Source organism: Micropterus dolomieu, linkage group LG10 (assembly GCF_021292245.1).
Source record: "Micropterus dolomieu isolate WLL.071019.BEF.003 ecotype Adirondacks linkage group LG10, ASM2129224v1, whole genome shotgun sequence".
NCBI lineage: Eukaryota > Metazoa > Chordata > Actinopteri > Centrarchiformes > Centrarchidae > Micropterus > Micropterus dolomieu.
In genome coordinates this window covers 13,867,659-13,884,420 of record NC_060159.1, presented here as the reverse complement: position 1 = coordinate 13,884,420, position 16,762 = coordinate 13,867,659, and the positions used below count along the sequence as shown (strand labels likewise).

The following is a 16,762-nucleotide window of genomic DNA, read 5'->3' as shown; positions in this document are numbered from 1 at the left end:
CCAAGCTTTGCTTAAGGGGAGGCCCTCATTCTCTGACTGTGAAAACCCCTGCTCTCTTGCATTTTCTTCATTAGCACTGTCTCAATCACCCAAAATCAGACAAAATAAAAACATGATAGTAACATATTTTTTTACTGATTTTGTTGCATTCGTGCATCATATTTACATTAAATGGTTGTGCAATATATTAACTTTGAAAACTAGCTAAAGTTTATGTAGTTTTCCACACCTCATGCTTTGCAGCGTCACCTTTCTGTTTGATGCCCACCTATATGATGTCAGACCAGTAAGGGAATGTAATTTTCCCTCATCAGGTGAGAAAATCAACTTAGTTATACTGTCCAATTTGCCCCAATCACCCTTAATTCATAAGCTGTTTAGTCTACAGCTGTGCTAGCAACTATGTGAGGCTGTACATCAGGTACAGTGGTGCTTTGTGCTCAATGCTAATGGCAGTATGCTAACATCCAGATGCTAAGCAGATATCAAATCTTCATTCTGTAGTTCTATGATACTGTACTATTTACAATGAGTTTACATTATACCTGTAAGTTGTTTACCTACTGATTTCTGAATAACTCATTCAAGTAAGTAAATAAATTAAAAAGTATTTCAATCAAATGTTGTGTTTCTTTTGCCTTCAATATGAAACACCTACCAGTCACACTTGGGACAAAATAAAATAAGCACTTTATTCTGTGACTTTTCCATTCAAAATGTCACACCATACATAAAACTGCAATAAAAAAATACAATAATTAAAAAAATATTTTTAAATTAAATTACTTGAATTAAATGAGGTTAAGTGAAAGATAAACATTATTTTCCAGGCGATTTCCGGGCATCTAGCAAAAGGGACCGATTATGAAGGGGAGACAGAATTTGACATTACACCGGTATCTTGATCTGATTGGCCGCCGCGTTACGGTCAAGTCTCCAGTTGTTTGTTTAACTGCCGCAAACTTGATGCAATAGCTCGTGAAGTGGTCGACCAATCAAATGAGAGGGTAGTCATAATGACCCGGATGAACTCCTGAACCATTTCCTCGTCAAAACATTCTCATGCTAGAAAAAGTAGCCTACGTTTTAGTGTAACAGCAAGTGGTTTTTATAACAGCTATGCCGGGTCCAGACAAAGAAACAGACCTGACGGAGAGAATCGAAGCGTTTCTGTCCGACCTGAAGCGTGGAGGGACCGGGACGGGACCGCTGCGGGGCTCGGCGGAGACAGCCCGAGAGACGACAGCCCTGCTCCGCAGAATCACAGCCCAGGCACGGTGGAGCAGCGCAGGTGCTTCATGCTACTCTGTTTCTCTATTTACATTTTAACCTATGAGTTTAACTCATATGTCATAGACATTACAGTAGTGCAGACAGCTAATGTGAAAGCTGTCACTGTAGCTGAACAACATGGACTCGAATGGTGCAGCTGCTGTCAGACTGTGTTGTTCAAGAGAACGAGCTTCTAATAAAGGCTTTGAGGGAGCAAGTAGACTTAGTTTTGTTTTCTGTATGAGACAGGTCACTCAAATAAGATAAGATGAGACAAAATAGAGCTTTAGATGAAGATATACTTTATTTAATCCCCAGAGGGGAAACTCAATGTTTTTGTGCCCAATACACTGTTAAGTGCATAGTAAAATAAATCTATTCATACAAGATGTGCATTATACAATGTATACATAATTTTCTTAATTAATCGATTAGTTGTTTGGTCTATAAAATGTCAGAAAATGTTTAAAAATTACAATCAGTATCTTCCAAAGCTGAAGGTGACATTCTCAAATGTCTTGTTTTCTCCACAACCCAAATATATTCAGTTACTGTCAGTTTACTCTGTATTTACCAGAAAATATTCACATTTATGAAGCTGAAATAAAATAATTTTTACTTTTTTCTACGGAACATTACCCAAACCAATTAATAAATGATGATAATAGTTGGCAATTAATTTAATAGTTGACAACTTATCGATTAATAGATGCAGCTCTCTCTATCTCTATGTTTAAATATGTGTAGAATAAATGGAGGAACAAAGTAAAACTGCCAACTGACTGCAACACATGTGAATGAAAATACAAAGGAAGGGCACTATGAAGTGCTTCTTTATTATTAATTAAAAGCAATTAGTAAACCTGTACAGAAAGGTGTATCGGTGGTATGCAGCAAATGGTACAAATATAAATGTAACACCAAAATGTTGCACACTCTATTCATAGAAAAGAAAGGAGAAGGAGGACATGATTGAAAACAGCAAGGATAGTAGATTGAGGTTCAGTTTGTCACAATCTTCAACATATAAAGAAATCCTATTTCCACTCAAATGTTTTGTTTCAGGCGATCTGATGGAAATAATCCGGAATGAGGGGAGGAGGATGACTACCGCCCAGCCGTCAGAGACCACTGTTGGTAACATGATCAGACGGGTGCTGAAGATCATCAGAGAGGAATATGCCAGGTGAGGAGGCCTTAGGGACTGTTGAAACCAGTCACTGCACAGGAAATGTTAAAGATTAAGTTTATTGATTATACACACTCACATTGCCATTGAATATTATGAATGCTGATCTGGATTTATTGCACATAGCAGGTGTGTATACTGGAAAGTCATACGTCACCTTTTATAGCTTCATCGAAAGCAGCTATACGATCAAAGCAGTGTCCATTATATTTTGCCTGAAGCTTGTGCTTTTTATTATTTATTACATCCTTTCTGGGTTTTATTTCATATTTGAACATTATTAACCTGATCATTTCCATTTTCATAAGAGTAAATTTAATAAAGTTAAGTCTTGTTTGAACCATTGAAAAAGAAAACCCAGCAATATATGCAAACATTTTTAATAATTAGGGAGCACGTTTCCTGGATATAATTATAATTATATATTTTGGTACTAATTATAAGGAAGACCGCATATACTATTTAAACCCAAGTAAATATTCAATCTTTATTAATTTATAACTAGAAACTTTATTAGGAAAATGAAGATTCACAAAATAAAGTGTAATGGCAAAAAACGTACTCTTATCTTTCCCTGGTTCCTCCCTTTCATGTCTGTTCTGTATATGTTTATTTGCTGTTGTACTCGTTTTGTTTGTTTGGGGTAAATTTCCTTCTTAAATTATACAATGTCTGTGAAAATGAATGTAGTGTTTCCACAAAAATAGCTTTGCACTCTTCCTCTTTCTATGAGCTTATTTGCTCTGTTCTTTTCTGCAGATCTCGAGGTAGCAGTGAAGAGACGGACCAGCAGGAATCCCTCCACAAGCTGCTGACCTCTGGAGGACTCAGCGAGGAGAACTTCAGACAGCATTTCGCTGCCCTCAAAGCGAACGTCATCGAGGCCATCAATGAGTTGCTCACTGAACTGGGTACGTTTTGAAAAATTATTTTTAACAAGCATCATTTATCCAGTAGCTGTTATTAGATGTTCATTAATCAAACTGAAGCAAAGTCTGTATTTATTCTGTTACATTTCTTTTTTTCAGAGGGAACAACTGATAACATTGCAATGCAGGCCCTGGAGCACATTCACTCTAATGAGGTCATCATGACTATTGGCCGCTCTCGCACCGTGGAGGCTTTCCTCAAAGACGCCGCACGCAAACGCAAGTTCCACGTCATTGTGGCCGAGTGTGCTCCTTTCTGCCAGGTAGCTCAAACCCATCAAAGATGCAAGACATTTAAAATGAAAAGTTCATGTAGGAAAAAGAAAACTTGGGAGTGACTGAGATAAAAGGTTTGTTATAATCTTATTTGTTCACCTCCCAATAGGGACATGAGATGGCAACCAGTCTTTCAACAGCTGGCATCGAAACAACCGTTATTGCAGATGCCGCCATATTTGCGGTCATGTCTCGTGTTAATAAGGTATTTGGCACCACAGGAGACTTTGAAGCCCGTCTTGTCAGAGCATATGATTTAACCTGTGTGGGGATCTCTCTTCAGGTCATCATTGGTACGCAGACAGTTCTGGCGAACGGAGGGCTGAGGGCCGTCAATGGGACACACACTCTGGCCCTTGCAGCCAAGCACCACTCGACACCTCTGATTGTTTGTGCTCCCATGTTCAAGCTCTCGCCTCAGGTGAGAAGTCTGTCTAGTCTGCCAGGTTTCTATAATTTCTGCTGAAAACAAATGATGATGAAACTATTTTGTGTCTTTAGTTCCCAAATGAAGAAGACACCTTCCATAAGTTCGTCTCTCCACACGAGGTGCTTCCTTTCACTGAAGGTAACCAGCTAAAGCTTCATCTTTTGAATATCCACTTTTAAGACTTAAATAAATAAATAAATTTTCCTCTTTTGGAGATTAATATAATATCCTAAAGTTCATTTTTTTAATATTTGTATTTCAGGTGAGATTCTCTCAAAGGTCAATGTACACTGTCCGGTGTTTGACTATGTCCCACCTGAGATCATCACATTGTTCATCTCTAACATCGGAGGACATGCACCGTCATACATCTACCGACTGATGAGCGAACTTTACCACCCAGAAGACCACGAACTTTGACTTTAACCAGTGTAATTAATAAATTTAATTAAAGGGTTCATGCTGTGTCATTTGTGTCACTTCTTCACAAAAGTTTTGCACAATGTTAAATTATTTTCATCTATTCCCACATCAGTATCTAAATGTTGAAGGGGGGGAATAAAACAGGCCATGTTATTACAGTTTGTGAAAAACAGACTCCATGTGAAATGTGTCCCAGCATCATTAATAGTGTAGGAAGAATAGACTGACAGCTAAATGCAAGTTATAACTTTATTCCACATAAAAAGGGTGAAAAAAACTCTCATTATCCCCGATTGGCAAGTTCATGGCTGAATAATGTTTCATGTCAAAAGTAAGTTGTCAGTGTGTTGATGTAGTTGCAGGTGTCCTCCTGGAGGAGGCGGTGTAGAACAAGCAGAGCAGCAGGTTTGTGGAGGTTTTTAATGGAACAAGAAGCAGCAGCAGTAGTGATGAACCTGCTGTGTGACATACAGATAAAATGTTTGTGTGTGTTGTGACAGCAGTTTATGGATCACCCGGTTAGATTTTATCACTATTGTGAAGGTAGAGTTCAGTTATCAGGATGGGTCTGTGGAGTTTTTGCCCTTTTGAACAGACAACTGACAAAAAAAGAAAAGCCTGTAGAAAACACAGATGTTGAAGCATTTCCCTTGTATGGACCTCATGTCAGCCCCCCTAAAGCCAGTTTACCTTCATTTTATTTTCTACTCAGTCATTTTAAAGAGCTGTTTACTTACCATGTCTGCAGCTTAATCCATACAGTGTGGCCCACATGATATTGAACCTCTGTGGAAAATATTTTACCCTTTTAAACGGTCAAACATTCCGCATTCTCACTGTGTGGGAAGAAGTGACACGAAGTGACAATCACCTGTGGCATTTTGACACTGTTGTGAACATATACAGAGTCAAGGCAGCAGGACGGGAGACTCCGGTGTTAAAAAGACCTGGACCATGCCAGAAGAAATCTTCAATGTCTTGTCTTTCCTACACAGACTTTCTTTTTAACAGTTAGGCCTATTTCCCCCTAAGAGAAATGAATGAATATCCATGAGGTAGCCTAATGTCATTTAGCTTCATGTTTGAGTAAAACACTTTACACTGAAAACAGCACATGTGTAGAAGAACAGAGCCAAAGACATGGATGGAAGTTCATTAATGTTAAATCATCTGTCAGTGGATTCAGACAACAGATCAGAAACACCTCAAACTGTTTTTCACACCATAATCACACACAAGAACCCTGCAGATACTTGTTGGAGCAAAGAATCTAAAAGTTTTGTGGAGGTCCACATGTGTCTCTGTGTGTGTTTCCTTAGTTTGAACAGTTACTGCACTTTCTCTAGAACGAAACTATCACCACGAAAACATTGATAAAGATGGAATAGTGTTCATGAGTGATTCAACAGGAAGCTGTTAAATGTTTGTAGTTTTAGTTTGCTGCCACCTGCAGGACATCGTGCGAAGTATTTTGCAGGTGTCCTCCAGGTGGAGGCGGTGTAGAACAAGCAGAGCAGCAGGTTTGTGGAGGTTTTTGATGGAACAAGAAGATGAAGCAGCAGTGATGAACAGATAAAATGTTTGCGAGTGTGTGCTGTGACAGCAGTTTATGGATGAGTGTAAAAGACTGGGTCCCGCTGTATCACTCAGGCTGCACTACAGCGTCTATTCAGGGGCGCGATCCCACTACTGAGCGGCACGGGGGCTTTGACCTGCTCCGTTTCCGACCTGGGCCGGTGCACCCCTCCTTAGACGACCTGGTGGTCCCGGGCTCCCCCAGGAGCACCATATCGATACCGAACTTAGCGCGGACACCCGATCGGCATAGTCCGCTGCAGCTCAGAGCTCCTGAGCTCAAACGATCCGCCAGCCTCAGCCTCCCGGTAACTTGGATTACAGGCGCGCGCCACCGCACCCGGCGGCGTTCGCACGCCCTCACAGGACATTTGACGTGGACTAACATGACGTCATCACGGAGCACGAGGCAGCGGCGGAAACTAAAAGTGCAGCAGCAAAGGCTGATTTCCCTGACAAAGTCTATTTTATTGCATCTACTGTCTGTATGTGAAGTCCTGATCTACCTTTGAACCATAGACTGAACTACAACTGTACCTACATTACATTTATTTAGCCTAGCTGACGCTTTTATCCAAAGCGACTTATTTCACTTCTGTGGATACAAAAAAGAATCATGCAAGAAAATCTTTTTCCATCCAGACTGCCTGGTACACAAGCGAATTTGTAAATTAACCAGAACATACAGATGTTTTTATTTTAACATATCTGTTATATATGTTAACATATATGTTATAAGTAGCCTACTTCTTTGTAATGTAGGTAAGAAGAATGTCTTTTGCTTTCTTCTCAAAAGGACATTCTTCTCAACTAGGACTGGCTGACCTTGTCCCCAGTTATTTGTGACAGGAATATAGAAATTGAGTTAAAATTGGAAATAATATCAGTAACCACAAACAATATACATAGAATGAATATATAGGATATATAATGATGAGATAAAACATTAAGTACAATGTGGAGTATTTTAATATTCAGAGAGCTTCAGCGAAAACATGTTCATGTTACAAAACACTTCACTCTTAAAAACAAATCCAAACAACAATTAATTAAAATAAAACATGAAATGAAAACCCATATACACAGAACATCTTCCCCAGCTCCACAAGTTAACATAATCAGACTTCTGTCAGGCTCCCTGGACTTTATTAGCTGTGAAAGAGAAAGACAGACAGCCTTTAGTAGGTGGAAAAATATGACTGCATTTCTGTATAAGCCGTGTTCCAACTATAGTATGTCATTATAATACATTGTAATTAGGAGATCGGATAAATATATTGGCATTACTATAAATCACTGCTTTTATTTAAAAATTTATTAAATGTTTTATTGGGTGAAAGCCCCTCACACATTAGTTGAGATTCTGTTATGCAGGAGATTCTTTGATTTAAAGTCTGTTCATCTGTTCACCTGCTCTGCACTTTTGTCCACTTCAGGGCGTGTCTGGGAGGCACAGCTGTGGTTGGGTGGTAGAAGGTACATCCGGCCCGTTTACACTGCGCAGCGAAGCGACATGGCTATAGATGGAGAGGAACAACATTTAGAAAAGTCAGACGGCACTTTAGGGCTTGTGCACAATGTCCACTGAACCTAATCCTACAGACGGGGGGTACAAATTAGAAGGAAAAACCTGAATAAAAGAGTGGAGGGACATATCCAATGCAGATGCTTCCATGTACTTCTGGCTCAAAGGTTTCGCTGGTATAAAAATGACGTGAATAAAATGCTAAAAGCTTTTACAGTCATCGGATCTCAACCCAGTTTCACACCTATGGAAGATTTTGAACTGCCACACACTCAAACATTATATCTGTACCAATTTGTCACCCATCTGTATATGCATTAAAATTACAATTACAGAATCAAAGCTCCACAGCTACACTTTGTAGTAGCAGTGGAATAGCTACACTACTCTGAATGTTTTACCTTGGGATGATAGAACGGGCAGTCCATCTTCTTGCATTCTGGGAAGAACCGACACACGCTAGCTGTTTGGACTGGCTGCACTGCTGAGAACAGAAAAAGTGAAGTTAGAGATGCACCCCCTTAACAAACTAGACAACTGCAAAAAAATAAAGATCTGCTTTACTGTGATGTTGATCAAAAATGACAATGCTGCGACGTTGGTATAGAAGACTGTGTTTTGGGGGTGATGAGAGAGTACCTGGCCTGGGAAGAGGACCAACTGTGCTTCTGCGGCTGACATGAGTGAAGGGACAGTCTGGCTTGGTACATCTGGCGTCATATTTGCAATTCGGATGGACAAAAAGGCATTTATCCCCAAACTTGCAGCTGGGAAAAGTTCTTCAGAAAAGCAAAATGCGAAAAAAAACAAACAACATTGTGAATACTGATTTGGTGAGTGCTGAGCGATAAATGCTCCATCATCATTTCTTCGGTTTATCAACATAAATACTCACTTGCACTGTGTTGTAGGGTGATGGTATGCGCACTCATCTCCACTTTTGCAGACCGGCCAGAACTTGCAGCGCTCCATCACCTTTGGTTTCTTTACAGGGACCGCACCCTCCTCCGCCATCTCAACCTCCATCACATCATCTGTCAAACAGAGGACAGAATGTTAAGGGATATGACTAAATGACATTATTATTTGTGTTATCCCATATTACAGTAAAGAAGAACTCTGACGAGACCCCGCACCTTCAGATGTGATTCCTCCCTGTAGTCTGTGAAGAACACTGACTTTGGGCTCCCTGTTGGCGTGTACGGTCGCCTCTGTGACCTTTGAGGGTGGTCTCACGTCATCCAGCTCCATCTCACAGTCCGCAAGATTCCCCAGAGGGCTCGGTACCCCATCTAATGTCACAATGAACTTGGGGCTGGCAGAGTCGCCCCTCTCCTTACTAGTGTGAGAAAATCCACAGAGCCGAAAAGGAGAAAATAAAACACCAAATCCACATTGGCACACACTTACGTTTATGTATATTGGACAGATCTGACACAGCATACTCACATTATGTGTGTGTGTGTGTGTGTGTGTACCTGGCCTGGACAGTGCGTGGCAAAGCAGGCTGGACTTCCTCTTTGACCTGAGGGCGCTGCTGGCTTCTGGCTGGAGGTTCTTGCAGTTGCGATCGACTCACTATGAAGGAGCGGGTATCAAATGGCTTTGCCTCACTGCCTGCAGCGACCTCAACGCCTACAGGTACATCACAAAATGGACACATCCCAGGGTAATGCATCGCTGAAGACAATAAATCAGACAGCTTCTGGGATACTCATTATTAGTAATTACTTTAAATGTTTTAAGTCAAGTACACATTTGTGGGATGAAACTTTTATTGTAGCAAAAAAGACTCACCATAGTCACTCTGCTCGGCTCCATCGTTGCTCTCTGGTAAGTCCAACTGGAGGCGTGAAGCTAAAGATCTCACTGGAGCTGGGAGGAAAATGTAACATCAAAAACAAAAAACAACAATTTCTTATTCACTGGAGTTTAAATAGTGAACATTTTTTTAGATTAGTTTAGCTCACTGAACAGTAAGAATGTTAAATGTGATTCTGGCCTTTGGATAGCAGCGTGTTGAAAGTAGTGCTCAGGAAAAAAAACCATTCTGTTTGATGTAGTAATTCACATACCAGGTGTTCTGGTGGGAGGTAGCTCTGTGGAGGTGTAGGTCTGAACCCTAGGGGCCAGGCTGTGGAGGTGGTCCTGGACCAGCTGGATGGCTGCAGTCATCTCTTCGCTGCTGGCCAAGCGAGTACGAGGTGCCACAGGAACAGTCTGCCTCTGTGGTACTGGAGGGCCGAGCGGTCAAGGTAAGAAAGTGAAAACAGCAACAACAATTGAGATGTTCATGGTAACACGTTAAAACATACTTGTGGGGTAGGCTGTAGTTTTGGTGATTGAGTCCTGGGCCTCAGAGATGGCCTTCAGTATCAGATTCCGGTTTGCTTGCTTGCCTGGAGGGAGAGTAGGTCTGAAACGATAGAAACCACTGTAACATTAAAGCCCAGTCTGGTAATTTAAGAAGAAAGACAGGGGTCACATTAGGATTTTAACTGAATCCAATCACATTTGCTACATAATTTTTAACAGTGAATTACAATCCTGGCTTGACCACATGATGTTCCAAAATATCATGAGTTGTTGACACTGACTTGCGTTCTGGTTTGGAGGGTAGGGACACTCTACTTGACAGGCCTCTGCCTCCATAGCCTGGATCCTCCTCTTCCACGTCATCGCTGTCTTCGTCTGCCGCTCGGTTCACTCGCACCACTGAACTCGCTACGGGCGCCTTACGCTTCCGTGACAACTCCTCCTGCTGAACAAAGACAGCAGAACATTATTATTAAGGGATCCTTAATTACACCCGCCTGACACGTTGTCAACAGAAAGATCATTTGTGTAGTCCTGTGTCTGAAGCAAGTCCTGAAAAATGATCCTTCTTTGAAAAGAGGACCAAGTGTGCTCTCGCGGAATCACTGTACCTTACTGGACCCAGTCCTGGAGGATCTGCTGTTTCTGCTGTCCTGCTGCCTAGTGTGAGAGGATCCTTCTGTGGGTCGACATGTATCCGCAGAGCTTACTGATGTAAACTTGCTCTGAGCCGGTCTGTAGATTTCAGCGGTGGGTCTATTAGCTGTGCGGCGTGTTCGACCATGGTTTGTGCCTATTTCTAAGTGGTCCTCAGCGATGAGGTCGTCATCCATCTCCGGTTTGATGTCAATGACAGCCTCTAAGGGGAGCAGCTCCATGAGGGGCTTAACAGTGGAGGTAAGTCGAGAGGAACTCTTCTCCAAGGCGCCTCTTCTGCTAACGAACAGAGGTATACACGTGTTTTTACATTTGCAGGGTCTGGCATATGATCTTTAAATAGTGAATGTCAGCATGTTTCGCATTAGGCACCTGCTTTCATGAGCTGAACTGGACACACGAGCTTCAGTCCTATCAGAGCGTGAACTGGACACTGTCAGCACCTTTAACTCATCTGCTCTGCTGTCTTCGCTTACAGATGACCGGCTCTTCGAAGCCACAGCACCACTGTCGGACTGCAGCTGATGTTTGAGGGATGCAGGCTCTGTAACAAGTGGAAGAAGAGCATGTCTGAGACACTGAAACTACAGGTCCCATACATGCTTTTAGCAAAATAAAAAAGTGTGGAAAATTTTGAATGCATTCAACATAGTCTGACTTACCGACTGCAACAGTTCTTAACTTCTCAAGGACACCATGTAGCCTGAAATCAGTCAACAAACCCATGTTATGGCAAAAACAAATTGGGTGGTGTGGAAAATAACTGTTAAGCATAGAGAGCGTGTGTTCCTTTTGCATGTTAGAAGAAAAAAATATGGACATTTTTATGAGACAGGAAAAATACAGTTATTGCTTTGATCGTACCAGGCTGTGAATTTGATAGTGTTGTTTCCAAGAAAAAGGGAGAGATCATCAGCCATCTGTTGGGAGGTTTTCTTGTTCGCTACCATCACCATAATATAGTCAGGAAGTTCTTCGTCTAAAGCAGAAAAGAGAGGAAACACAAACAGCGTGTAATGTTTGATGGGAGTACCAAGCACACCACAATATGTATTTTATTCACTTACCAATATAGGCACCCAGCTCTTGAAGCTTGCCCTTGATGGCAGCCTGAAACAGACCAGTACAGTAACGTTACAGGTTATATTATCTAGCTAAACAAATAATGATCAGCATCCTGGCTGCACTGATATAAATTTACCAACAACGACAACGTGGCACTACGTATAGCTACTACAGAAGTTTGTTTAAAATCAAATAAAAAGCTGCTAGACGTCTGTAGCCTGTAGACCTGCCCATTCCTCGGCCTTGTAAATAAAAACCTCGTTCCCATTCTGTCCGACTGACAAATTACGCTAGCAAGCTAATGCTAGCTAGCAACGCCTATGCTACACTACCCGTAACCAGGCCGGAGAAAATAATTTATATTCAGCCCATAACGATACCCACTCTTATTTTCTTGCTGATCTCTGTTCCTATCTCCATGTTTATCGTTGCGTTCTCTTAAAATGTATTATAAAAAAGCGATTGTTTTTCCAGCTTCACTGCTAACCAACAGGGACAAATATCATGTATGATCACGTGACCGACGAGGGTAGCCGAACAGGGACAAACCAAAGACCAAAACCGTAGAGCGGTTTTATGTTTATTGGCTCAATTTTTTAATACTAAAATATCGCTAAGGGAAGGCTTAGGGTCATGCAGACTATCAGCATTACAGTAACTCAGTTAAAAATGTAGCGTTTCTGTCATACACACACACACACACCTCACAATCAACATTTTTGTTGATTTAAACCATCCCCCTAAAGAGGCAGACAAGCTATATCAAGATCCACAGAATACAATGGAAAAACAGAAAACTGGATGGGCAATGCAGAAGAGATTGTCATTAACAAGTGAAGTTAAAATAAGGGCATCAGACAGCATCCAGCCCTCAGTATTGTAAATCTGTTGCTGCTGTGTGTCCCTTAATACAAATCAGGTCTCAATAACAAGGTTGTATGTATGAAGGTGGTATTTTGTGTCTGATTTCTATGTGTTGTGTGTTCTGCTTTATTTTGCCTTTATTTAACCAGGCAGGCCGGTTGAGAACAGATTCTCGTCGTGCAGTAGCTACAACATGTTTACACACATAAATATACAACACACAATAAAACTAATGCAGTAGATAGTATATTTTGTGGAAGATGATATCTGTTCGAAGAGGTAGGTCAGCTGGTATTCAAAGTGGCATTAAAGTAAAGTGGTTGGCTACAACAGCAAAGAGCAACACTTTGCATATTTGGCAAATAACGCTTGAGCATATCTGTGCAAAAATGGTGTAGGTAAAATAAGACTTACCCTAATGAGGAAATGATTTCTCATAATTATGGTAAAACAAAGATAGGACTATCGAACTCAAAAGCGATCGTTTCATTGTAGGCCCTATTAATAATTGTACTGTGCAGTGATAACACACTCAATGTGAATATGTTGAGAATCCGGAGGCCATGTTTCGTCATGAACAGAAACAGAAAATTTAATTACATTTCTGATTCTTTGTCATTTTTTTCATGGGCAGAGTAAAAACATGACTATTTCAAACCTGAATGCTATATCCACAAGATGGCGTTTGAGACCATTAAACAGACACCCCTTTGACTGCCCCCATGGCTGAAGACCTGAAGACTTGCTCCAATAGTTTGAAACAGATTGGTGAACAAAATACAGACCTAAAGGACTAAAGTTTCTATATTGGTCTTAATTATCTTAAACTGACATAATCATAGATGTTGCACCTCATCTTGGACAATATCCACAGTTTTTAATGGGACATAAAAGCCATTCAGAGGGTGCAGGCGCTTTGTGTTAGAATTATAATAACATTTTTATTAACGTTCAAATACTCCATTTTGTTATTTTTTATGTGTGGTTAGACTTTCGAATGTTCTTAGCTATGTTTTCTCTCAAATATTATTTCCTGTTTTGCAGCCCCTCAATGCCAACCAACAATGACGGGAAGGATCTTGCTCACCGTCTAGACAAGCGTCACACACACTCTCAACCACCGCTGTCTGCTCACGTTTCTCTGTTGGCTTTGTTCACACCATCAGTGCTGAGGCACAAATAGTGTAATGTTTAGAAAAAAATCAACTTCGTCTTTTTTTCACAAATGACACTTCATGTTGTGCCTGTCATACAAGAACCTGCACAGACATTTCTTAGCATTCCTTCTGTAGAAATGATTATTATCATTATTATTACTACCAGTAGCCTAAAATTTTCACTATTGTCATACCTTTTATTTATTTATTTTTTTACCAAAAAGTGTCTTTAAAGTGATGGGCACTGTGTTTCAACCAAGTGAGCCACTGGGAAACTATGCACATGTTCTGAAGCCTAATGGTCACTTCAGTAATTTTTCAGACATAGCACAACTTACTGTGATTTCCATATATTTTCAAGGGGAAGCAGGACTGGATTCATTTGAGGGTGTGAAGAGGGCGGCCTTTCCTATTTATCGGAATAAAAGAGAACCTTGAATAGAAACCCTGACCCGGTACTGTGTGGTTTTGGTACAGCGCAATCCAGGTGCATACTGTGTAACAGTGACTGCTGGCAGCCTCCTAGAGTTATCGTTGTCACCACCGTGAGGTTGCCATGTTTGCTACTGTTGTGCCTGTAGAGACTTCTACTTTAAAGCTCGTCTACACAGGAGGCGTCTCAGCTGCTTTTCAGTTGTTTCTCATGTGTGTGAAGGAAAAGATACACGTTAATAAGTTCAGCTGTCTATAAAGGCTGCAAAACTGCTCATGTTTCACTTGGTTTGCACTTTACATCTGCAACTCAAAGCGTATTTTTATGCTTTATGCTTTTTTTCCATTTAACTGCAGTGTCACTACAGTGATTGTGTGTTGGAGTCTGAGCACTGCTAAAACACAGGTGACCTACATGCAATATTGAGCCTGAACACATCTTGTGTAGACACTGACATAGGACATAGGACTGAAGCTGCTGCTGCTGCTGCTCTGCTAATGTTCTGATTTCACTAGGTGGGCTGTGTAGACATTGTGTAAGCCTATAGCTCAACAACAGCATTTTGCAACCCTATAGCTTAAAACGCTGCACAGAAGTGCTGGGCAACTGGATAATCTGTTATTTGTCTAGATATGGTTACACCACATTAGTCATTTTTACAACACTGTGTGCGTACAGATTAAATGAACAAGTTGCAGCATGTTAATTGGTGGGTTTGAGAGGTGTTGGAAGGTGTATTTTTGAACTTTGGACAGAGTGAGCTGTTTCCCCCTGCTTCCAGTCTTTATGCTAAGCTAGGATAAATATATCCTAGCTCTAGCCCCATACTCAATGCAGAGGCATAAAATTGACAATGGACATTTGGCACATCAACTGCACATATAACAACAAAAGCAAAACAGCTTTATCTGATGGCCTGATATGTGAACCCTTCAAAGACCATTTCATATTTTGAGTGACAAAGCACTCCTGGCAGCATATTATTATGGTTATTACTAGTTGTTTTTTAAATATGAAAAAAGTCTCTGTACTTTTGTTTATATTAAGGTTGTTGGTGATGAAGCATTTGAAATGTTCCAGGTGACACGTATCGCATTTGCATGGAAATTCTGCCAACATAGCAGTAGTACTATATAAGAGTGCGATATGAAAAACACTTCTGAGAATGTTTATGTTAATTCCAACTGCAAGTGCATTCAGTCACCATCTGTAGTGTGTGTATGTGACCACAAATCCGCTATCCTGTGGCTGGCATTGGTCTCCTCCGGCACCTACACAGGGGACTGTGGTAAGTCTACTTCCCTTTTCTTTGAAATGCTATCATAAGCTCAGAGGCATCAGTTGTGAATCAGCTGATAAACTTCTGCGAATTCTTCAACCACATGTGCTGTGATGACGACAGTTCAGCCACAGTCCTTTGACCCAGCAATGCAGGGAAGTGCTGCTCTCTGCTCTCTCTGAAACCTGTCCATCATGAAGGAAAGTAATACTCTTTTAGTGTCACGTTACGGTTTGGATAAATCAAGATCCTGCCTTGAGGCTGAAAAGAGGTAAAAGAAAGGATGGAAAGGCATTTGAATGCAAAAAAAAGCTGTAACAAAGACGTGCACAGGAAGATAATTCATTGCACCTGTTCTGACAGTGTTCAGAAACCTAATATAGGCTTTCCTGCACAAAATGACACCTGTATGAATGAAGCTGCTGCAGCTGCGTGTCAGCACACAATCGCACTTTTCTATTGCACACAGATACAAACACAGAAAGGAAGACTGCATAGTCACACAGAGGAACAACAGCCCAGATTTTGTGCACAAACACTTGAGATAGTGAGAGAGATGTGATGTTAGAAAAGCTCCCGTGGAAGTTATAGTGTGCTACATGCAAATCAGTTAAAAGTGTCAAAGCTTGGTTGCATCAGCCAAGTGTGCAACAGTACCTATTTTCCCGTGAAAATTTTGTTAAGTCAGGAAATCCCAAAAGGTTGACTGAGGACAAGATTTGACTACACCCAGATGCTAAAGGGTTAACTCTGTTTTGATTCACGACGTTCACAGCGCTGAAGCTTTCACTCATTAATCAGGCAAGGAAGTGAAAGCCCACTAAGATTTACAGCTGGTGGGCTACTGCAGGCCCTCCAACACGGAGTCTGGATGAGTCAGGGTTACACAGCTGGAAACATTTTCAAATATCAGTCTTTGTGTTGTGTAGGAGTGCAGGTCAAGGTTTGATTTTGTATTTAACAGCATATTTAGGGAATTATACAACCTGGAAAGTGTTACTTTAAGGAACTTTGTGAACTCTGGACTTCACTCTGTGATATGCGAACTTTGTGATAAGTGAAATTTTATTATTAATTGGCCCTCAAGAGAGCATCATCATGTGTGAGGACTGAATGTTTTGTTTCTGTCTGTATGAACCTTCTTCCTATTTTTTAAACACACTAACCACCCACACAGACTGGGTATGTTTTGGTAGCTTCTACAATAGATGTGAGCTGGTTGTTTAGAACAAATCCACATTGTCTCTTCTTTAGTATCGTTGTACTGAGTGCAGAGAATAAGGGGATCATATGAGGACATACTTCATACTTCGATACTTCAGGACGTTGGGAAGGTTCTCAGTCATTTCAGTCTTCTAGTATCTTCAACCAA

The 16,762-nt window shown here is 40.9% G+C and overlaps 2 protein-coding genes and 1 long non-coding RNA gene across 8 annotated transcripts; 2 read left to right on the top strand and 1 right to left on the bottom strand.

The window, feature by feature from the left end:
* Positions 1 to 1,015: 1,015 nt before the first annotated feature.
* On the top strand, positions 1,016 to 4,554 carry eif2b2 (eukaryotic translation initiation factor 2B, subunit 2 beta). The gene is made up of 8 exons (XM_046060711.1): positions 1,016 to 1,291; positions 2,338 to 2,458; positions 3,221 to 3,372; positions 3,490 to 3,653; positions 3,776 to 3,871; positions 3,950 to 4,087; positions 4,168 to 4,234; positions 4,359 to 4,554. The coding sequence occupies exons 1-8, from the start codon at positions 1,120 to 1,122 to the stop codon at positions 4,514 to 4,516; spliced, it is 1,068 nt and encodes a 355-aa protein (XP_045916667.1). The 5' UTR covers positions 1,016 to 1,119; the 3' UTR covers positions 4,517 to 4,554.
* A 2,491-nt stretch (positions 4,555 to 7,045) lies between these two features.
* zc3h14 (zinc finger CCCH-type containing 14) lies at positions 7,046 to 12,199 on the bottom strand. Of its 5 annotated transcripts, none has more exons than XM_046061176.1 (17): positions 12,042 to 12,199; positions 11,660 to 11,702; positions 11,457 to 11,571; positions 11,255 to 11,295; positions 10,965 to 11,136; positions 10,547 to 10,871; positions 10,217 to 10,380; positions 9,935 to 10,035; positions 9,695 to 9,853; positions 9,417 to 9,494; positions 9,098 to 9,254; positions 8,756 to 8,958; positions 8,515 to 8,653; positions 8,259 to 8,398; positions 8,021 to 8,103; positions 7,505 to 7,611; positions 7,046 to 7,246 (listed from the first exon to the last, which is right to left on the bottom strand). In XM_046061176.1, the coding sequence occupies exons 1-17, from the start codon at positions 12,075 to 12,077 to the stop codon at positions 7,243 to 7,245; spliced, it is 2,067 nt and encodes a 688-aa protein (XP_045917132.1). In that variant the 5' UTR covers positions 12,078 to 12,199; the 3' UTR covers positions 7,046 to 7,242. The 5 variants fall into 5 exon arrangements, with proteins under 5 accessions (XP_045917132.1, XP_045917134.1, XP_045917135.1 ...); XM_046061178.1 differs by having other exon boundaries at positions 8,021 to 8,100; XM_046061179.1 differs by having other exon boundaries at positions 10,217 to 10,377.
* Positions 8,732 to 13,803, top strand: LOC123978061. 2 transcript variants are annotated; one of them, XR_006826854.1, is made up of 3 exons: positions 8,732 to 8,963; positions 9,111 to 11,182; positions 13,566 to 13,803. It is a non-coding gene; the product is annotated as an uncharacterized LOC123978061 (long non-coding RNA). The 2 variants fall into 2 exon arrangements; XR_006826855.1 differs by lacking the exon at positions 13,566 to 13,803 and having other exon boundaries at positions 9,111 to 11,230.
* The last annotated feature ends 2,959 nt before the right edge of the window (positions 13,804 to 16,762 follow it).